The 23,980-nt window shown below is 37.9% G+C and overlaps 1 protein-coding gene across 1 annotated transcript in view; it reads right to left on the reverse strand.

Moving 5' to 3' along the window:
• The window catches only part of CTNNA3 (catenin alpha 3), a 584,821-nt gene that overhangs the window by 539,551 nt on the left and 21,290 nt on the right, over positions 1–23,980 (reverse strand). Inside the window, exon 4 of the mRNA XM_026059969.1 lies at positions 11,800–11,966. Within this exon, the coding sequence (XP_025915754.1) occupies positions 11,800–11,966 (167 nt within the window). The remainder of the gene's footprint in view (positions 1–11,799; positions 11,967–23,980) is intronic.

Below are 23,980 nucleotides of genomic sequence, written 5' to 3' on the forward strand. Positions count from 1 at the left end.
GGGGGGGGGGAAGCAGTATGAAGACTGCATTTGAACAATTTACACAAATAAATCAGCACATTTTAAAAGAAGGTGGAGAGAAAATATGAATTGGTTTACTGATTAAAAAAATTAAACACACTCAGCCACATTTCTTCCAGTAAGTGAACCAAAACACAAACAGGTTAAATGGTCTTAAATGGTCCGATCTTGCATCAACAAGTGTGTATAACTGATTTGGCAAGCACTTCAGGGGCTAGTACGTGATGATCCAAAAGATGAAATACATTTTATACCTCTTCAACTGACTATGAAATGATGCACAGAGAAGGAAATGGCTTTCCCATCACTCTGATACTCACCCATGTCTGAGATCTAAAACAGGAGACTAAAGTCAGTCAGTCCTGCATTAGGGAATCTGAACTGTAACTCTTGACAAGGTTGGATATCTGATTTTACTACAGCTTCCTGCTTACCTTCAGCAAATCACTTGACTTTTTCTGTTTCCTCATCTGTAAATATTCTTCTTCACCTCTCAAGTATGTGATAGTTGTAGGGTGTTTGTAAAGTGGTATACTGTTTTCTTTTTTTCTTTTTTTTCCCTGCTCCTATGGTTCATTTTTCCAATTCAATGATTGTAGTTTTAGAAAGGGTGTAGAATTGGGAAAACAAACAATAGGAGCAGAAAAAAAATGGAAAAAAAATCTTCACTCATCTTCAGTCTTTCTTTAAAACCTGACAACAGAATTGGCAGCCAGTGCTGACTGCAGATGTGGATTGCTCCACAGTATGACTCTTGTTATGTGGGCATTTGACCGACATCAAGCCCAAGTTGTATATGCTGCTTAATAGCCACTAGGTAATTTCCCTTTGGGATAACAGACAACTGGATTTCAGCTGGCAATTTACAACAGACAGATATACATCCTGGATTCTTCAGGCAAGTTACCACGTCTTGCTTTCCATATGTTTTGCAGCCTTTATTTCACAAACTTACTCGTCTCGTAACTGAGAAACAAGATAAGCCAGCGATCCATTTGTAATTTATCTTACCATTCCTGATTCCAGGGTCTATCAACACCACTGAAGGTTAACTGGAGACTTTCCAGTAGCAGTTGAAATGTTTGCTACTGAAAAATAAAAGGAAGCTTTCCCACCTGAAGCAGACTGCACTGAATTTTGTAACAACATGGGTGAGAGAACATAAGCATTGAGACAAAATTGAGAAACTCTTTATTCCTTTCTGTTTAACTTCATTATTTTCCACCTTTTGTAGGATCTGTTGTTTTCTAACTTTACCTCTGCTAGAGCTACTTTGAAAGCCTTGAATTTGCAATACTTTCACAGATTCATACTCCAGGGGTGTTCCATAAGCATTGGTGGAAGCGATTTATTTACAACATTTTGCAGGCCAGATCTGAGTACCGTTTAAGTGGAACAAAAGCTATCCATAATGCTCCCTCTTCACAAATATGTAAGATACTGCTCATATCTACATAAGTTCAGCATGTACCTCAACTCCAAACTTTAACACACTTCAAGAAATTACCCCGATATTTCCACACTTTGTTATGGCACTGAGTAATACGGAGAAGAGGCCTTTAATGATTCCCAAACTCACTCTAAGTGGACATAAGGTGCACTCTTTTTTGAGCACTATTTCTTTCATCAACACATTAGACTACAACAAATAGTACATGTAGTAGAATCATCGTCCTATTATGGATTTACTTAATCCTATAGCTCCAATTCTTCCTTTGACAGGAACTCTACTGACAAGCTCACATACCTCCTTATGTCCTGAAGCAAACCAAACATCAATAATAATGCATTTGGCTCTCTGGAAAGAGATAACAGTATAGGAACCAGCAAGTGAGGCTGAGTRAAAACAAATCAAATGTGTAACTGTAAGGATAACATACTTGAATAAAATAGATGGGTCAGAAGTAGTCACAAGAGCTGCCCCACTTGGAAAAAGTGTTTCTTTAGATGTGGAGGAGGAAAAAAAAAATTTTTTTTTTAAATTTAACTCAAAAATAAATAAAAAACGAGTTAGTTTTAAGAAAAGGAACAGACACATGTTCTTTTCACTGCCATCAGTATGAATTCAGAATAATCTGCTTTGGACATATAAAGGTTATCAGAACGTTTTTAAACTTAAAACCCACATCTGGATCTTTCTGTATCATTCTGCTACTCTTGTGAACCCTCATTTTTAGATGAGGGAAAAGAAAACTCTTTCACAAAGTTTTTTGTCTAGAAATGAAAAGAAATATTAGTGCTCCATAACTACTTCCTCTTTTCCTCTCTTTCACTGATAACCAAATGTAAATAATGCTAAAAAAGAATCCCCAGCAGCTCATTTTTTTGCCTGTTACTTTTTCAGAGTACATTGATCACCGTTTCTGGAAGCCGAGAAGCAGCAATCATTTACTGCTTTGTTCTCTGTGGCACTACTGGATGAATACCTGGACTGATTTTTCCTCTAAGGAAAGCCTGACTGCAAGTAGAGAAGGAATGTCAGCATTTCAGTGATTCTGAAGAGCTTCTACTATTTGTCAAGTTACCATAGATACCTTCATAGAATAGATACAGCATAGATAAATTTGTAACTTTTCAAAACACAAGCTCTTCTACCAATTAAGCTCATGAACTTTACAGCATTCCTTCTGTAATAAAAAACAACAATCGTAAAACTTGAGCCAAGTACCCTGGCACTAAAGAACACAAGGTGGATATCACATCAGAATGTATGAACTGAGCAGGCACTGTCAAGACATTGCTGGATGAAAGCTGAATGCTTACCTAACAGCAAACGCACGCATGATGGGGGCCTCAGATTAAGTAGAGGAATTTCCACAGTCCCATTTCAGGTATCTTGAAGCAACAAATACCACCCACAATTTTGAAAGCGATGAAGACCCAAAATGTGGATGGACTGGAAAAAGGTTATTAATATGGCCTCTTTTTAAGTATAATCCCCCTGATTAGTATGGTACAATCCTGCAATTTCCTCTCAGGTAGTGATCATGGATCCATCTAATTAATAAGTAGTTCTGTAAGCCTCAGGTCCAAATTTCCTATATATGGTCTTAAAAATACTTTTCTATAAATATTATCACATTTGATTCATTATAACATCAAAAACGAAATGTGAGCTCTAACTGAAGTTTCTCCTACAGTCAAACTATTCATAATGGCCATCTGAGAATCCTCTGGTGTCTCTGTAAGCTCATGATGTAGTTTTTTTTCCTGAAGTAGAGGTTTTTTTCTCCACTATCCATCTGCCTGTTTTCAGGAATCTTGGGACTTCTGCTCTTCTGTTGAATGTGATGAAAATTAGGCAATGGGTTCAAAGAGAAGAGGCTGAGGTATAAACAGAGTGGTTTCTGATAGGAAACCAGACTAAATTTTGATACTTAAGTTAGGATTTACTATGTTTGATCTTTATTGAGATTAATTTCTTCAGCTCCATAAAGACTGTAAAAAGCCTCTACATATTGTAGCCTAGCTCTGCGTTCTTCTGAAAAAGGTTAATTTAATTGTTTACTATTGCTGCCTTGTTCAGCTGTTGCAAGCAAGCTGATTCATAATATGAGCATTTGTGGAATAAGTAATGGAATTAAAGGCAGTTGCTGTCTCATTTTGTAAGGCCTAATTTAATTCTCTCATTTTGATAATGTTACTCTGCAACCACAGTTAGTAGCATCCTTTCTGGAATCCCAAGGAAATAGCTTCTGCACTAGAAAAGTTTGAGCTTGTTTGGTTTGGTCTGAGGTTTTGGCTGGTTCAAGTCAATATCTCACTTGGCTCTGAAGCATCCTGATCTAGGATTTGGCTCAGGCCACATTCTTGCAAAGCACACAAATACAAGGTGGACTAGATTCACTCCAATTTTAACAGGATTTCCTTGACAAGCCTGGGAACCTCAATATGGGCAATGAAAATTAATGGCCTACTGACATCTAGACAGAAGGACAGGCCACAGAAACATCAGATCATAAATACTTAGTGCCATGTTCTTCATTGCTTACAATTTGGAGATGTAGGAGGAGACATCACTAAACATGGAGCACAAAATCTTATTCCTGGTCAATCTCAGTAGAAACAGATATGGGAGGCAGCAGATACTGCTTCTTCGGTTTGTGAATGACGTTATTTGACAAACCACATAGCTAGGTTCCTAAGCAAGTGACATTAAAGCTAAGATATAACAGTGACACGATCAACTGGTCCACTACACATCCTTTACTTGCTGTCATTCTATATGCGTAGTTCAGATTCAGGGCCAATTCTGCAAAAGCCAGTCTGCCATTTAAGAATAAGGAGAAATTGCTCTTTTCTGATTTGTCTAGAGCAGGAGTAGTGAAAAAGCCCTTGCCATTCAAAATATCAGTATCATCTTTCACTATGCAGGGCAGGAAAATAGCATTGAACTATTATATTCATTTGGAAAATACTTCTCTTTCTTTTAATATGGATGAATAGGAGTTGAATTAAGCATGAGAAACAAATCTAATCTCCATCCTGACGTAAGGAAGCAGTTCATTTAAAAAATACCTTCCTGTTTTAATATGTACTGCTGCTTTAAAAAACTAAATTACATTAAATGTACTATTTTAAATCACCAAGACAGATGGCCAAAAGAACCAATAAAAAACCTCTCTCAAATTCCAACTACTGAACACACATTTATGAAAAATAGTTGCTCTTCCAATATTTTGCTCTAATGGAATGGGCTCAGACTTGCCTCTTTAGAGAGGTTTATGGAGAGGACGTCCCACAGCCTCCTCTATTCAGGAAATATCAGATGATTTGGCTCTCATTTTAAGAAGGTCTGAAGATGTGCATTTCAAATATAAAGCAGATGCTGTTTGTTTTGCAAGCATTTCATTTCTGCCTCCCAAAACAAAGGCAAGTTATGAAATGCTATGAAATAAATTTCTCTGGATCAGAATGATCTGCACATGCTTGAGATACAAATAATTGTTGACCAGGTGAACCACTGTACATTATACTGGCTTCATTATTATACTACCAATACATAATCTGATAAAAGAAACTGAATTTCCAAGGTCATTTTACCAACCTAGAATTTGCCTTCCAAGATTATTGCTCATAGGAGGAAATTTCAGTGTGTCACTTCAGTGTTATTCTCCTTTAACCACTGCACTTCAATGCAAGTCAGTGTTGCTAATAACCACTCGGAAAGAAACAATTTAGCAATGGTACTTTTTGGTGATGTGTTCAAAGATGATCTACCTCAACAGAGTCCTAGGCCCTGATTAGAACTTGCAGACATCTACATAGTCCAAATAATAATTAAAACAGTTGTCTGCTTTTTAATAACCCACTTTCCAACTTTTTCAAAATAACTTTCAAACCTCTTCATTACCAGACATAATACTGATTTCTTAAACTCAGCTGTACTTCTGGCTTTTAATATATTTCCTGCTAACCTATTCTATAAATCACCTTTACACCACAGTTCTTCCTAAGCCTTATGCTTACAGCTTTCTTCATATGGAAATTATATCATAGCTTTTTGATTACTTATTTTTATTAAAAAACATAGTTCAGGTACATAAATATCTTTCATAATGTTAAAAATATCTGCAGACCAACCCAGACAAAAATCCCCCTTTTTATTTAAAACACCCTCACACACCTTATACCTGGGCTGTGTAAACAGTTTATATAAAGCTTAGAACCATGTGAGTCCAGATAAACTTGCATTCATTGCTCTTTTCTCCTGTTTTGTGAACCTGACATGATGCAGCTTATATTCCATCTCAGACAATCGAACAGATACCACTGTTGCCTAAATCAGTTTTTTCCAGGCTCTAGGAATCTTTCCTTTGATTCTTTTCTTCATCAGAAAAAAGCCAATATCCACCTTTCCCAGGTGTATGTACCTGCCCAACCCCCAGTTTTCAAGAGGTGTTAAAACTAGCTCCCCCCACAGCAGGGATTTTTAGAGGGCAACCTATTGTTTTCTGTTGCTTTCCCTTCCTTTTGCTAGAGTGTATGTAGATGGACATGATTCGCCTTTGCTATTATGACCCACGACCCTCTGCTAAAAAGAAGGTGGCTGAGCAGCAGGGAGGAAGGCTGCACATTTACTTGCCCTGTCATCACTAAGACTGCAGTGAGGGTCTGCTCCTACTGTACTCTGAATCAGGTGGACCTTCTGGAAGACATGGGAATTACTCATCCTCTCTCAAATCTACTGAGCAAGCTTTGCTCATGGAGACCTTTCTAGAATACTGGGTAGAACAGGAAAAAAAGAGGCAGCAGAGAGGGCACCTACAGCAGAAGTCAAACTAGGAAATTCCTGAGAAGTAGGAATTCAGGAGGGGGCAGACCCACACCTAAGTGTTAGATATCACAACAAAGAAAGTTTTCAATGCACATAAAGAAACCAGGAAGCCACTGAGAGATGCTGAACAAGACTGAAGGGAAGGCTCTACACTACAAAGAAGCGGAGATTGGATTTGTTTTCAAGCCTTTTCATTTAAGTGTGTTTTTATCCCAGCAGTTTTGTTCTTTCTCTTCAAAATATAGCTACTGTCTTCCATTTGGTGTTTCTGTATTCTGGTAAAACAGGTTTGGGAGCCTTTGGGTTTGCTCACTTCAAAGAAATTCTGGAGCAGTAGTACCTGAAGCTCTCTAGCCAATTAGGGTCCCTTCAAAGCCATGTTTCTACCTGGCAAGAAAAGGATGATGTTCTTTCTTCAGTGATTCCCATACTAAGAGCAAAACCAGAGATGTTACATAAACAGTACTGCAGTCACTGGGGAGACCATTCCCTAGCAACAGTTTGTAGAAGAAGAGAGTCGGTAAGCATATTGCTGTTTCAAGGGAAGCCTTAGGGGTTGTAAAGCCCTGAGTCACTAGGGAGTTATCAAGTAGCACAGTCAAGGGGCCACTGTACCAGGAACAGAAGTGCATCCAGGCTCCTATGGCACTAGAGAGGATGCTCACTTTGAAAAACCCAGTTCTTTAAGTAATTGTTAAGAGCTGCTTCTCTTGTCACTTATTGCACAATAAAGACTGCTACAGAATTTGCGGAGTGCAACGAAAAACACTGAAGACTGAATCACAAATTCCACACATTCCACAAGGCATATACTGACCTCAGAATAGCAGCAAGAATCCATTTCTGCTGGCTGATCAGAAAACAAAGATCAGCATGAATCAAAGGGGAAGCCAAATCCTCTCTCGAACACTCCCGTAAACCTTTTAACATCCCTTATTTTCAGAGACTTCTCTTAAAACAGGCATGACCCATGCTCACTGAAGTCAATGGGAAGATTGTGATCATTTTCAGTTTTACAACCTGTGCTTGTACCCCAGGGTAGCCCACTTTTTTTTTTTTTTTTAATGTTATACTGCATGATACCACAGTATCGAAATAGTCAGAAAGGAATGTGGAGAGCAAGTCACTAAATTCTAGTTAGAGCAAAGTTATGCAAGTCAAACTGAATACTTAAACCTGAACCATAGGTAAGCCTGAGATGACTTATCTCTCTTCTTTTATGTAACCATCCTGTCACATAAATCTTTCCCTTGCTCAAAAAAAATTTAATGCTGATGTATTCTCTGCAGGGAAAGCAGGAACAGACAGCACTATGCCCACAGAGGCCCAAGTTCCAAGTTGCTTCTTATCTGTAGCCATTCCCACTTCTTTTTTCCTGGCAAGAATTTTAAATAACTCCAAGCAAGTGTTTTATAACAATCACTGTCTAAGGAGTTTATGAAAAATATGAAGACTTAAACTGTAAATCTACAAACATGACAAGGAGGGAAAAAAGGCAGATAAAACATGTTGGTTCAGCACAATCTGAAACACATTAGAGAAAGACATGCTGTCAATGCTCTCTGAATGAAATTCTCAGAACTTGTTACCTTCTTGCTTTCTCCTCCAATCAATAAATTCACAAGCAATTCCATTAGTCTGTTAATTCACTTAAATAATATTGAGCATCACCAACCATAATGAATAAGGCTGATATTACAGCTCTGAATCAAGAATGTGATTCACGAGATAGCCCTTTGCCTGACTACATTTCTCACAACTTAGTTTTATGATTAGGGACTTCAAACTCTATAAAAAGTATGGGAGATCAGATACAGGCAGCTGTTTATTTAAACTCCTCCCTTTTTAAAAAATTCTAAGTTGTTTAAAGAAACAAACCTTCCTTGTCAATGTGATATATTCCATTTTCTCAGTCAACACTAATTAAAATGAGCTTGCTGTTTGCACTGCACCATCATATCTGTTGTAAGGCTGCAAACTCCATGAACAGCTAAAAACATACTATGCCAGAATATCATCAGTCACTGAGAACCTGTGCTAACTTCTAACATGCATTATTTGATATTTACTTTGTTGGGTGAAGATTCTACAGAATGAAGAAAAGAATTGAAATTCTCCCTTTCCATCTTATTAGTGAAATTTCGAAACTCATGTTAAATTCAATTATTTTCCTGAAGCACCTAGTTATTCACAATGGTATGTTTTTGGACAATATTTCACATGGAGTGAAATTCCTGCCAGGTTTATCAAATTCTTCCAAACAGACCCAACATTTCTAGTTAAAACATTACATTTCAATACTTTCATCACAAAATATTTGTTTGATTCAGCATTATATTCTCTTTTATAGTAATATTTTATTATTTAAAAGTCAAAAAAATCCCAAGTCTAAGCAAAATGAACAGAAAAGACAACACTCTCTTATAGAGCATGTGAACTGGAAGGAGGTATTTTGGGATTCATTTTTTTCCTTGATATACTTAGAATGACAGATGCAACAGATAACACTATTAGAGGATTTATGTGACAGCTAGTCACATTGTCATTGTTTCCTTTCTATATTTACTCCATGATTACAGAATGAAATTAAAGTTTAATGACCTAGACTGCATTCTGTCAGTACTAGTAAGTGTGGAAATACTGCCTGCATGAACCCATTTTTATCCAAGAAAAAACAGGTCTAAAATGTTTTGGATGACAGTGTTGTAATTAGATAGTTTTACTGAATGAGCAAGACGAAACTTCCAGCAACCCTCAATGAATGGGTGTGAAAGTAACAGCCACATTAATAGGTAATCCCCAGACAATACTTTCACATCGCATAAGATTGAATTAACACTTTACAAATGGTCTTTGATAATGCTGGACCACTTTCTTTCATTTTATATATATAAACAAGAAACTTCCTTGGTTAGAATTTTCATTTCATTTATTTTAATTCATTATACAATTTTTTGGTTATAATTGTTTTCATTTTTAGAGTTAATTTTGGTTCAGTCCTTTAAACTTCTTGCTTTTATTCGATGAAAATTACAGAATTCAGAGTTATGGAAATAAAAGGCAATGAAATTTCTCATCTCTTCTCAAATGATTAGTAACAGCTGTACCGTTCAGCTCTTTGTGAAGAAGAGGATAAAATGGTACAAGTATTCATATTTTAGAACAAGTTCAAAGAAATACTGCTAAAGGCTTATTTAAAGAGAATTGTATTTTCAAGTGATATGAACTTGCAAACATTCAGAATATCAAAGCTGATACAGCAAAGACAAGGTCTACTTTCTACACTGCAGCCACTATGTGGATACAACTCAGAGCAGGTCCACATTTAAGAAAAACAGAATTCCTAAGGGAGTTCTAAATTATAACAATTAAAGTTAGGGACTTTGAAAAGAGCAAAGTCAGGACTCATTAAATATTTTAATTGTATTTGAATCTGGCTCAGTTGGCAGTGACCAAAAGCTGTTATCATTTGAAGGACGTTCAGTAGCATATTATGAAATTATTTTATATTCTAAACCCATTTTCTAATTAATTGATGTCAACATAAAAAGACACCATTACAGCTAGTACCATTGTTGGCAAGTTTGACAACCAGGGCAGACACCAGATAGACATGGAAAATGTACTATCTTCCTCCAGGACAAAGCTAAGCCTTCTTACGTGGGTATTTTGGGGAGTTTCATGCCACAATTTAATTTCTTCTAACAATTAATTGAGGAATTCAATTCTCAGTCCTATCCAGGGAACTAAATTTAAGTATGGAAGAGGAAGATAGTTTAATTGCACTCCTTGAAGGGTTTGAGTTTTTCCAGATGATTCTTTGCATTCTTTTACAATTACTAATTATTGTTACATTTCATTTTCAAAAGAAAAAAGTGAATTATAGGGTTATGCAGAAATACTGAAACTCTAAGAAAGAAAACTATCCAGTTTTAACACTCTCATATGTAAAATATAATGAAAGCATTTTAAAAGGGTGCATCTAGGATTACGAAAATACTTCTGTAAAAATGTGATGGGCTACTGATGGAAAAATCACATAATTTAAGAAAAATTTCCACAAACACTACAAGAGACACATGCCACTCCTTTTACAAATGATGAATTTCATATGCATATAACAACATAGAAGCTTCTGCATGCCAGTGGTTCATTTAGCCTGTGCTGCATTTCCAACAGCTGGATGTTTCAAACAAAGCACTGAAATCCATACAGCACTGTTTTGTTATGAAATACCATAGGACAAAGCAAAATTTCTTCCTACTCTTATTTAGAGCCAAATTTTCATTCCCCTGTCCTCAGCAAAACGGACTTGCTTCACAATGGTCCCCTTTAAATCAGCATGTCCCCTTGTGGTATGAGGTATTATCCAAAGAAAAGTCACACTGATTATCTACCTCTGCCCTGAAACATTAAGAAGTCAACAGATCCTGGAATTTTTTTATCAGTCTGTCTCACATTACTGAAGATACTAGGAAAAAAGGGAACAAAAATAAAACAATTCCTTGCTCTTCCCAGCGAAGACACATAATGAATTGAATGCAGTAAACAGCCAGAGAGAAAACTCTGACCATAAAAACATGTTTAAACAGAGACATGATGCTGCTAGCAATGTTAAAATCACACTGTTCAAGAAAGGAAGGAAATCTGCTCACATGAGACACTATTGTTGACACTGAAGAAACTTTAGTTTATGCAGACAGGCAGGCATTCTGATGTTGTCTAATTCAGCAAAAGTGGCACAACCACGCATTAGTTTCATACGGGAATAGAAGCAGGAGACCATCCCTTCTGTATAAAGGGAGCCAGAAAAAAAGAGAAATGGCCCAAACTTAGCACTATTACAATATGGACTACCAAAACACATTATTCTCTTGACTGAAAAAATCAAGTGGCTTTAAAGCGTACTTTCTGTTGACCAGTTTTTAAAGGTTTGCCTAGATTAGGGCTTTTTAGCCTTTTCTGGCTGTAGGGTATGGACATATAGTTGGAGCTGGGGAGTTACTGGAGGCCTCACATACCCCCTCCCTCACCTTTCAGCTGCTATCTAACATAAACTGACTTGAATACAGTGATAGATAGATCCTTAACCCGCTCAGTTCTTTCCCTCCCTTAATATCCACATAAGAATCCACCTTTAAACTCTACAAACAAATTATTCCCTACTACTGCCAGAAATATCAAGATGGTATCATGCATAAATAGCTATACAACAATTCAAGTAAGAAACTAGGAAATGAGAAATAAAGGAAGGTAAAATATAATCCTAGGGATAACAATCTTCTTCCCCAGATCAAATCTGTTAAGTTTAGAAGTAGAAAGCTTTTTCTGGTATATTCTACAAACCTAGTCTAGAGTCTACACTTCTACCAATTGCCAAGATGCTACATGTATGAGATCTGCAACTCCCAAGTACAAAAAAAAAATTTCAAGGCAGAAGGAGCCATAAGCAGACACTTCTCTGGCTAAAGAGAGCCTCATTTAAGTCCAGTTTTACTCACCACAGTTAAATGTTCCAACAGGTATGCCACATCAACCATGTCTGCCAGAATAAGAAGCCTCGTCACAGCTGCAAGCAGAGATCGTGCTGCTTGGACAACAGCTTGCCTCTTGGGTAGGTAGCAGGGATCACTGGTAAACTCCTCCGCTGATACCTTTAAGGCTTGACCTGCAAGATAAAGACAAATTCCCTTAAAATACCTTGTAACACTCAGGGAAAAAACAGTTAAAACTCAATTAGTTATTTGGCAAATCAAAAGTATTACCAATAGAACTAGCATATTTTTATTGCCTTCATGCTTTGAAATGTGGGGTAATTATTGCAGATCAAGCAGAATATTCTATACTTTGAGTGATGTTTCCTTTCTGTTCTTCTGAATCATTTAATTCTGAAATAATTCCTTTGGCAATCATACTCTTAACTGGACACAAGGAGGCCAGAGATGCTATGTTAAACTTTTCTAGTCGCTGCTTTTTATATTACTATGTACTTCTTGTCTCTACTATTAAATAATTCTTGGCCACAGGAGGGAATCAAGTATTGTTCTTCTCATTATAAATGTAAGTTAATGGAATGAAAATCTCACATGCCCCGACATCTGATTCCAAAACATGTGAAATCTAGGCAACAAAGCTAGCAACCATGCCTGTACATAACAACATACTGCTCTTCAACATGAAGTTTTGCAAACCAGACTTAAATGAGTGTCATGTTCCTGACAGCAGCCACTCTGTGCAGAAAATCAAACTTCAAGGACAGAATCCTAAGATCTTGGGTTCAAACCCATCTAATAGCACAAACAAGAAGGCCCTACCTATGCAACTAATAAGACTGTTTTCACTTTTCCTCTTTAAACAGATCATTTATTCAATTACATGCACATTCAAAATAAAATCACTATTAATAAGCAGCAGAAGCATCTTTATCTTAAGTTAACTGTATGCATTCTGCAAATCTTATCATCTGTTGTCCAGATAGTCAAGTCTCTCAAGCTGAGAAAAACCCAGACCAACTTCATCTCAACAACATCCGCTTTCATTGAATACCCCTTCAGATGGAAGCCTCATTTTGCTAAAGCATTTCAGAATACTGAAGTTCAAGTTATGTTGCGCGGATAAAACCGTACAGCAGGACACTTCCGTGCAAGAAAATTGAGAGAAACGTAGGTGTGAGGCAAACTTCAAATTACCACACCCGTGCAGACAAATCAATCTGATAGGTGTTATTACATCATTTCTCAAAGGTACTTCCCAGCTAAATACAAAATGCAGTATCATCGCAGGTAGTGCAGGGCTGGCCAGGTTGCTCCAAGAGTCCCAAGAAGATTTAGCACATTGCAGCAAGTGCTCTTTATCACCCATGGGAAATCCTTCTTAGTGTACAGACATGCTTGGGAGACGCAACAAGGACCAGTTGCCACCCTTCTCCTTTGGAGGAAGCGAAGGTTTGTGTAGCACTTTAAAATCACAGAAGAAGGCATGAAATGGTCTTACCAAGGTTGGCATTTTTATCAATTTCTCCCAAGCTAGCATGATGTGTTTCTGCTAATGTGAGCAACAATGAAAAAAACAATGACAAACAGCTGAGTTCACTTTCATCATTCTGTCACCTAGACTTATGCTGAGAAAAAAATGTCATCAAACTCATTTCTAAAAGCATTGCAAACTCTATTATCACCTTGCTGGTTGTGGCACAACCCTGAGAAAACTGACTCTCTAAAAACACTGGAAAACTCCTGCTGCACAAGTACAAATGGCTAAAATAAATGGTTGGCCCAACTCTCTACAACAGCTTGAAAACCGAAGATGGATGCAAAGTAATAAAGTGAATAGTTTCTGCCATGCTAAAATTAGACAACATCATCAGTAAACGTAGCAATTAAAAGATTCACGAAGCCAGCTCTTCATATGTTGACAACTGCCTGCTTATCTTAAATTTGTCCTGTGTTTTGGATGCAACAATAAATAAAAACACAACATTTAAATTTGGATATTGCTCCAGAGTTAAATCCTGTGTTTCTTATGCAATATTCTTCCTACCTACATCTATATTATCTAAGTCGTGATATAAGTAAGGGATACATTTTTCCAAGCAGTCAATTGTACCACAGATGTTTTCCATACAGAAGGTCAGAGTGCAGGAACATGCATGGTTTTTGTTGCTCTTGTCTACAAACTCTGAACAAAACTAAGGACAGAATATTGCCTTTGGAAACAAAATTCACAGTATCCTTAGCACTGTATAGCTTTACTCTAAGGCAAGAAGTCTGGACAGGCCTCATGCAGCAACGCTGTTGACATGTCTACTCCAAGCTATCTGGTAGTAAAGTTAAAGCTAAAGTCATGCAAAGAGTTCTGCTAGTTTTGCTATCTGAATCAAGTATGTATTTGTGCAATCTCTGGAGTCCTCAAATCCAACACTAGGCAACAAGATTCGTACAGAATACATACCATCTGCAATTCATGTATATTCATAGAAATACATATAAACATAAGGGATTTCCTGTAAGCACACAGAAATACACGTTTATGTGTTTTCTCAATCAAAATTGAGTGAGAACTATTGAGGCATATCAGGGTTTGCCAGACCGACATGATATACGACTCAGTTTTTCAGAATTTAGGTAAAACCAAGTTTTGTTGTTCTTCCTAGAAACTGCATTTGAGCAAAAAAAATTGAACAGAAGTTACAGAAATAAACCTATTAATTACAATAGAGTCCACACACCAGCACTTGAGATACTACTAGGCTGATTCTCAGAACATTCTGAATATTTTCAACATGCCGAGGCTCACCAACTTTCCAGTAACCCCATCTTTGAAAACAGTGCTCTCCGTTTTGCTTTTAGATTGTCAAAGTCATTGTGCAAATAAAGGGTCAGAATTTATTCTGAATATTCAAAAGAAAATCCCTAATGAATTACTGTTTATTTACATCTTATACAGTGCCTTATGTCCATGTAGTTGAACAAGTAATATAGATTTTAATCATAATATTTCACTGATTGATATCACTATTTCTTACCTTCAATATAAGGTATTAATTTAAAAGAGAAAACCCTGCATTAAAGAAAATATCTGATATTACACAGAACTTGCTGCATTTTCTCTATTAGTACTAAAAAAAAGTCATTCTCATTTTAAAAAGATAAAATTATTCAGAGCTTACCAATTTTTCAGAAACTAAATCTTTGTTAAAATTATGCATTACGCACAAAAAGAACAGCCTTCTTACAAATCAACTTGTAAACCTCCATTTCTAAGTGGAAATTTACTTAAGTGTCCAGTTCAACCGTCTGCAGAGTTGAAACTCTCTATCCAAGCATAATTCTTTCTAACATTCTTAGATATGTTTCATGTACCTTAACTACATACTTAGCAATGTCCATAAATAATAAGAATCACGCTAATTTGAGATTTGTTTCTAGCACCTGTTATGTCACAAACCAGTGAAACTAAAAACTATCAATTTCTTATGCTCAGGCCAGCAAATCAAATTTCTCTCTGGTAATTGGCGAGATATTGCATCATAGCTGTGCATATCATAACAGAAAACTTACTAGAAATAAAAATCAAATATTAATCAGAAAGACTGATTTTTAAGGTTTTTCCATTTCCCCATCTGCAATGAATAGAAACATTTCTCCAGATGAATGTTTTCAGCACTGGTAGCAGTTTCAAAACACTGGTTTTAGCCCAATAATCCTCAAAAAAAAAAAAAGTAAACAGAGAGAGAAAACCCTGCTTACATGCATGCATATCTTTAGATAAATTTTTGGGGAACTGATCACTACATATGCTAATAAACTAAAAGCAATTTGGGAAGTTTTAGTGGGTATTTAGGAAACAAATTCTGGAAATTCATTGTGATTTAATAAAGAGGTTGGAAATATAGTGCAGCACAATTTAATACAGACTATCATGAAGTTAAAAACTTTGCTGTTTCATTTCTCTTATGACTTTAAATAAAAATAAAACCTTCCAAATTTCTCAGAACAAGCTGTTTAAATGAACAACCTGACAAACTGTCTCCATTTTATTTTCAAATTTAACTGCCATCCGTTTCATCCTGCCAATTATTGGTTTTGAAGATACTAAGTTTGACACTATCTTTCAGGCTGTAAAAGAACAAGTTAACATCACATCTTCTATATATTTGAAAGGTGTACACTGTAGTGTAATTTACATCAGCATACTGTCACATTTTTTAACACATTAGCACAAAAACAGGGGGCAATACCTGTAGTGTTTTAATACAACAGCAAAACACAAAACAATACAAATTTGTTGTCCAATCAAGATGTATGAGCTTTGAATTTTAAACAAGTGTCCGCCTGGGTCCCTGCAGATTCATTGTAGCAACTATTGTCTGAAGCATCAGGGAGATGTTTCCCAAGAAAATGAAATTAACGTGCTCACTCTGTTTGACTGCTCACCTGACAACTTTTGAACTTACTGGACAATTTCAATAAAGTTTTTCACACAGGGAAATATATCCAACAAAGTTAGGTACCTATTTTCACAAAAATACGAAACCAATAAAGAGTCCAAGTTAAAGCCCTCACTGATGGCAAGCTGGGGCTGGCAGTAGGAGCTCATCTATTATCAAGCATCAAAGAATCTACAAAAGTGTTCCTCTTGAGATGCAGACTGGAAGACAGGCTCTCCTTGTTGCACTATTTATCAACTGACTTGTTATCTTTTTAGACATACACAATATCCAAAGTGTTTATAAGGAGGGGAAGAAAACAGCACACAGTATTTTACGACCTGTTATTCATTAGCATTTACTTACAACATAAATGATTCAGTCCAGATTCACTGCTATTTTTGGGGCGTTTTGTGCCACTTCAGTGAGGCAAAGCAGCTATTAATTCATTTTAACTGAGCACCTTCAGTCAGATTTGCAAACAGGTTTGCAAACAAACAGCCAAAGGGCAAAGATAAATCCGGCCCATTAACCTCATGTGTTTCCCACGGATCACAAGGATAAAAGCAGAAGCAAGTCAACTTGGTGACTTTTGGGGGACTTCAACTTTTTAGGCACAGAATCTGCTGCAGTTCTGAAGAAGTGCAATTGGAAACTAGTATGTCTGGAAAACTCAGAAGAGAATTAATGAAGAGAAGGGAATATGAAGTAAGGAGAACTGGTTACTTTGAGGGGAAAACTTGAAAAAGAAAAGAGAATCAACCAGAGGAAGAAAATATGGGAATATTATAATGGGAATTAAAGGGGAATATCATACTGGTTGGAATTACACTACAGTGTACGCATTCCAAACACATAAAATACATGTAATGTTAACTCATTCTTTTACAGGCTGAAAGATACCATGTCTCAGTCCTGGGGAACAGCTGTCTGTGATCCAAGGCCTAGTTTGGTGTAGCACAACTATGCAACCTTGCTCAGATTTGCTGAGAAAATTGTTAGTAAGGTGTGAGAAAGTATGTTAGCTAAATTCACACAAAATAAATAAAAACACAGACAGAAGTGGAATTGTTGAGATGGTGAGGAAAAATACCAACATGAAAAGTTATAAAACCTTAAGAAAATAACAGAGACTTGTAAGACAGCACCTCTGCAAGACTGAGGATCAGCCAGTTTCAGAGGAGCAAGAGAGGCCAGCATTTTCCCACAACTGACAACTGTCTGGCCAGATGTGACTATTACCCCCCTCACTGGGGGTAACATGCACATTAATACTTAGCTTAGTCTCTCATTAGTCTTACCTATCTATTGTATGCATTAGCCAACAAACAACTACTTTTCCTTTTAAGTTCTGTATGTCCTGTTTGCAGAGCGTCTTTGCACACAGTAAAAGTTGTCCAAACAAAAGTGATCAAGAGAGGAAGGGTTACCGATTAGAAAAGAACTAGCTGGTTGCAAATGAGAGAAAGTATTCAGTTGTGAGAAAACCAGACAGGAGTAAATGGTACATCTTACAGGTTAATAACTGACTGAATCAGGAAAGAAGTAAGATATAGCTTAGCTGAGGACAGGAGACTCAGTGCTATCACTGGGAATATTTAATAAGATTCATAAACTGAAGGGTAATATTCTTACAGCAAAGCAGCTCTTCAGAAACATCCCGAACAACAGTTCCCCTTATCCATAAACACAAAGCTGAACTCCATTTTCACAAGCCCCACATGTGATGATTTGCCTAGCTCTCTGGTATTATTCCTTCTAAAGGAGAATGGCCCTATGGATTTGGGTGCCTTTCAAGTCTCTTAGACACTTAGGAGCCTATGTTGAAAACAGAGACCCTCAAAACTCCCACACACATCGTATTAAACCTCAAATAGTCCTAAAATCTGAGAATACTAGGATTTCAACACTGACATCTGGGCACCTCAGCTTGTGTCTGGGCAAGTTCAGAATCACTATCATCTTCACAGTTTCACACCAAAGCCTCATTACAATTCACAAACTAGCCACTCCTCTGTCTTTCCCTATCTCATAGAGGTTCTCCAAGCATGTCCTAGCTGACTGAACTACTCAGATAACTCTGTTTACCTATTACTTCAGAGCTGAGTGGTGCTTTCAGGCTAATGCCTTCCCTTTATGGGGGAGGCAAATCCCCACTAAGCTTGAGCCCTCTTGCTTTGCAATGAGGGTCCATGAGGCAAAAGGTACTCTGGATTGGGAAAAGGGGCAAGTACTCTTAATGCCCCCTCCTTGAATTACTCTGCTTTGCCTGGACAGAGAGGAAGAAGAAGAAATGACCCTATAGCCTAAATGATTAGATGATCAACAAGAAAAAGTAAAGACCCACTACATATTTAACATACAATAAAGGAATTTTCAAACCAAGTAGTGCTGGATCCCAGGCCCATATTGACTGCTGACTAGTCAACTGGAGAGTGTCTTATCTGCTAACATGGGCTCCATGAAGGTTTAATGGATTCATTCAAAAACAGTACAGAAAGACTGACAGAACCATTCTCCTCCAAACTTACTATCATGCCTTACACCTTGATGAATAAGACTCTCCCTTGAGAAATGAGAGATAAGGGTTTAAGTCCACATAAACACAAGAGAGCACTCTACCTCTGATAACAGCATCTTGGTCAAATGCTTTACAGTACCAGCAAAACAAAGGGAGGACCTATTCCTAACTCCTCTCTCCTCAAGCCAGTCCTGGCAATCCCCTCTCAAATTTCAGCTTAGGCACTTAGCCTCCAGTGATTGCTCAGAATCACAAATTAAGTGAGAAGCCATAAAGCAGCCCAAGAAGATGAATATTTAAGACACACTCTTCTCCTCAGAAATATTCCTGTTGCCCATCTTCCGCAGCTCCCCATTCAGTAGGTTGGTTTCTGTGGATCTCACTTTTAGCCACAACACTCCACATGCATTGAGAAGAAAACTTAAGCACTTATCTTGGATGTTGTTAGTGTGAGGTTGCTAAGGCCCTCAAATTTGGGCAGCAAATTGTGACACTTGTTCTTTTTCTTTTCCTATTTATGTTTTCTTCTGTCTGAACAAATCTCAGTGTTTTCCGTGTGCTGAATAGGCCCCTCAGTCTCTACTTGTTTCCAGATTAAAAGAGATTTTTTTCCCAAAGCTAAGAAGGGTAAGAGAGTTGGAACTGAATGATCAACCATCTAAAATGTCCTTTAACTTAATAATGATATGTTTACAAGAAATGCCAAGTTACGTTTAACTTGGAAGCAGAGGTATCTAACAGTGAATCACTGCACACCATTTTAGCACCCACATTTTTAGCATTTTTGGGCTCTTAACCCACATGGCATACAACCAGGCTTAAAATTCATTTCACATCTATTTCTACTATTTTGTTCTTTTCCCACTACACAGGTGTGAGTCGGAATTACACAATTATGCAATACAACATTCAGACAACCACAGAGTTACTCCAGCCATGTTTGGAATTTTGAGTGGTGTGAATCACAGAGATTTATTGCTGTTGGATCAAATTCTTTACCGACATATACGTGAGCAAGACAAGCCTGAAGGGTCTGAAACATGACAAACCCCTTAGAAATGAGCTGGACATAAACTGAAATGGCCAGATGAAGTATAGGATGGTCATAGGATCATGATCCCAAAACAGAGCTATGAGATGCAGTCTAGGACAATCAGAGCTGTGAGTAAAAGCAGCAGGAAATGACAGCTTCTATACCAACATAGTTAGAATTTTCTTAAAAAGCAGTAGATTGCATGACAGTTCAAAGCATTGTAACCCCCTCCCATTTTATTGTAATTTCCATCAAATTAATATTTCTCACTAATTACATTTGTCACAAACAATGAAACACCAAAAATGAGAGTGCAAATTTAGTGACATAAATATGGAAGCAGAAAGATGGGAATATATAGTATAAGTTACTTTAGACATCCAAATGAAAGCCAACTGAAAGTCAAGATACATCATAGCTACATAATCAATGGAGGAAGGCAGACACCTCCAAGGCATTATTCAGCACATGTAGATAGATGATTCCCAAAGTAAATGGTGTTATTACTATTAGCTGATCAACTACTGATCACTGTCATCAAATGATTGCTACCCATGTGTGTGCTTACAGAAATCTATAAGGAGAGGTGAAAAGACAGTTCAGCCATAGGTAATTTTTTTAAAAGTTAGAGCACCCACACACTTTACAATACCAAAAAATTACCTGAAAATTCCCTTAAAAAAGAAGACAACCACGAGCCAGTTGGCAAATCTGTTGTTGGCAAATAGCTGACAAACCCACACACTTCTGCAGAGCTGCTAGCTGATGGCAGGCAATCTGTCTATACAGATGCTTGCAGTACAGCAAGCACCCCTCAGAAATAGTGGTCAAAATCACATTCAGGCAACAGCTAAATGTTCCTCCTTGCTTTAGACAAGATCATCAGAATTGTGGTTTCTTCTTTTATTTCTTTTAATTGATTTTCTTTCTCCTTAATCCTAAGTATCACATTCTTCTCTCTTCTATTTGTTTTCACATCTGGCTTTCTCCTTGCTTGTTATTTTTAATTGCAGCAGTGTGAAAGCCACATAGAACGCAGTGAATTTTGTGCCATTCTTCTCTCCTCCCACAAGGAGGTATTGTTGCCAGGAAGGTCCTGTCACCCACTCCAATGAACTGCACCCCTGAGGTAGGTGGATTTACAGTTCCGGAGAAACACAGTTGTTAAAGGTAGCTCACTGACAGAGGCAGGGAGGTATTGGAGCCAGTAAAAAGGGAGAATTTCAAATCTCCTGATGTTTCCTGGACTAGGCAATGTGTTAAGCATCAAAATGTGTTCTTAGATGCTCAGTTTTCCAACAGGTAGGTTTGCACTGCTAAATCACTTGAGCTTTTTTACTGATGAAGGATATATGCCTGCATAACATACATTGTAATTATCATGTCTTCAGGGATCATAAAGATATGGATTACTTTAACTACCTCTGGAAAAAAGGATGAATCTTCTGGTTATCGGGGATAGAAGAACAAATACCTGTGTTTGACTGCTGCTGCCCTACATATCTAGTAGGAGCAACTCTTTTGTAAGAATCCCTCTGTAAACAGTTTGAGAGCCAGTTTATGAGTTTTAGTCTCAAACTCAATGGAAAAATCAATGGCTTATACCAACAATAGCAAACCTATGACTTCTGATTTACACTAGCATTTGAAGTCTCAAGTCCAGCAGGCATGAACTCACCCACAAGCAGAATCATGACCAGAGAAGAATCAGTGTCTCATGGAGTGCAAAGCTACCCGCCCTTTCCAAAAACAAACAGATGAAGCAATACTAATCACTAGCATGATCATCTATTCTGTTCCCACAAACATCTTTATCTGCTGCAGCAAATAAAGGATCTGCTTCAGCCAGCCAGTTGGAAGTGGCACTGTTAGTGTCAGAGGAAAACAGATAGGTATCTCCTACATGTTCCTAATATTCAATAACATGATAACCCAGATTCTCACAATAACTTTCTATAGATATTACTGGACATTTTTCTTCTGCCACACAGGTTCTCTCACCCCACTCAGATACCACTGTATTCTGTTGCACTGCAATTATTTTACTGCTTCATACCAGGAAGTTCCACTTCCACTCTCATACAGCTGTTCCTAATGTGTAATCAGAGCCACCACATACACCCGCATTTTATGCCTTGCACCAATCCCTTCAGTCCCCCTTTCCCACTCAGGGATATTTGATCCAGTGCTGGTGATGTCAGAAGCAGCTTTTCTACGGGGGAGCTGTTCTTGGTTTGATGAAGAGTTTATAGCACAGATGATTTTAAGCCACTTTGATACCTAAATTGGGTCTCCAGAATGACAGCCCTTTAGATGCAGAACATACATGTGCACCTCTCAGTGTACGATGAGAAAGCTAAGCTCATTTTAAGAGATTTTTGTGGGAGAAATAAGAGTAGAGTAGAAGTACAATATAAGAGTACAGTTACAGGCTAGAGGAGCAGACAGTGAGGTGGACTGAAAACTGGCTGAATGGCAGAGCTCAGAGGGCTGTGATCAGTAGTTCAAAGTCTATGTGGAGTCCTGTAGCTAGCAGTGCACACCAGGGGTCAATCCTGGATCCAATCTTGTTCCACTTATTCATCAATGACCTGGATGATGGGACAGAGTGCACCCTCAGCAAGTGTGCTGACGATACAAAACTGGGAGGAGTGGCTGATGCAGCAGAGGGCTGTGCTGCCATTCAGAGAGACCTGGACAGGCTGGAGAGGTGGGCGGAGAGGAACCTCATGAAGTTCAACAAAGGCAAGCGCAGGGTCCTGCACCTGGGTAGGAATAACCCCATGCACCAGTACAGGCTGGGGGATGACCTGCTGGAAAGCAGCTCTGCAGGGAAGGACCTGGTGGCCCCGGTGGACAACAAGTTGACCATGAGGCAGCAAGGTGCTCTGTGGCAAAGAAGGCCAATGGCATCCTGGGCTGCATGAGGAAGAGTGTTGCCAGCAAGTCGAGGGAGGTGATCATGCCCCTCGACTCAGCCATGGTAAGGCCACACCTGGGCTCCCCAGTACAAGAGAGATACGGACACACCAGTGCAAGTCCAGCAAAGGGAAACAGAAATGATTAAGGAACTGGAGCATCTCTCATATGAGGAAAGGCTGGGAGAGCAGGGACTGTTTAGTTTGGAGAAGAGAAGACTGAAGGGAAATCTTATCAACGGATATAAGTATCCGCTGGGAGGGTGTAAAGAAGGTGGAACCACACTCTTTTCAGAGGTGCCCAGTGACAGAAGGAGAGGCAACAGGCACAAACTGAAACACATGCAATTCCATCTGCACATAAGGAAAGACTTTTTTACTGTGAGGGTGACTGAGCACTGGAACAGGTTGCCCAGAGAGGCTGGAGATATTCATAAGCTGTCTGGACAGGGTACTGGGCAGCCTGATCTAGCTGATACTGCTTGAGCAGGGGAGTTGGATGATCTCTAAAAGTCCCTTCTAGCCTCATTCCATGATAATACAAGAGATCACTCTCCCCTTCCTTCAGGAAATGTCCTTACAGTACCCTCCCCATTTTTTGCCAGTGAATGGTAATTTCTTCTAAGCCAAACTTTTATCTCCCCTATTTTCTGTCAAAAGACATACTAAATGTGAACATTCAAAATATCAAATTAGATTTTCTAATTTCCTCTCAAAAAGTAACTCAAGATTCAAGATTTAACTCCAGCAAGTAACTTGCTTTCAACTATGTTATGTGTGATTTAAGGCTTATCTAGGAACACACTTGAGGCATGATAACAGCTAAACACATGCAACACTGACATTGCAATAGATGGAAACAACGCAGACAACAACTGTTGTGTTTCTGACCATACAGGGTCACTAAGAAATGGCAATAAATACCAAACATTTTAGCTGCTGAGCCTGTTTGAAAAATAAATTGTAATCACACCGTGATGCAAATGCAAAAAAATCATTCTTGCAATGCAAATTCATACGATAATGGTTCCTTCCATAAACTACATCACTGGTTTGTCTTAAAAATAATTAAGCATCAGAACTGGGACATAAATTATAGTGTGATATTTGGTGTCGAAAGTATTCATTGTTGAACAATGTTTCTTATTCCTCTGTATAAGGGTCAGTTATTTTACAACTAATTCGTAGTATATTATGAATCAGAAGTAAATTTTTTGAAATGTTGTATATCTAACTGCCAGATTTCTTTTTTTTTTTCCAAAATGCTTATATTTGGTTTTAA

Source organism: Apteryx rowi, unplaced genomic scaffold (assembly GCF_003343035.1).
Source record: "Apteryx rowi isolate R43461 unplaced genomic scaffold, aptRow1 scaffold_162, whole genome shotgun sequence".
NCBI classification, from domain to species: domain Eukaryota; kingdom Metazoa; phylum Chordata; class Aves; order Apterygiformes; family Apterygidae; genus Apteryx; species Apteryx rowi.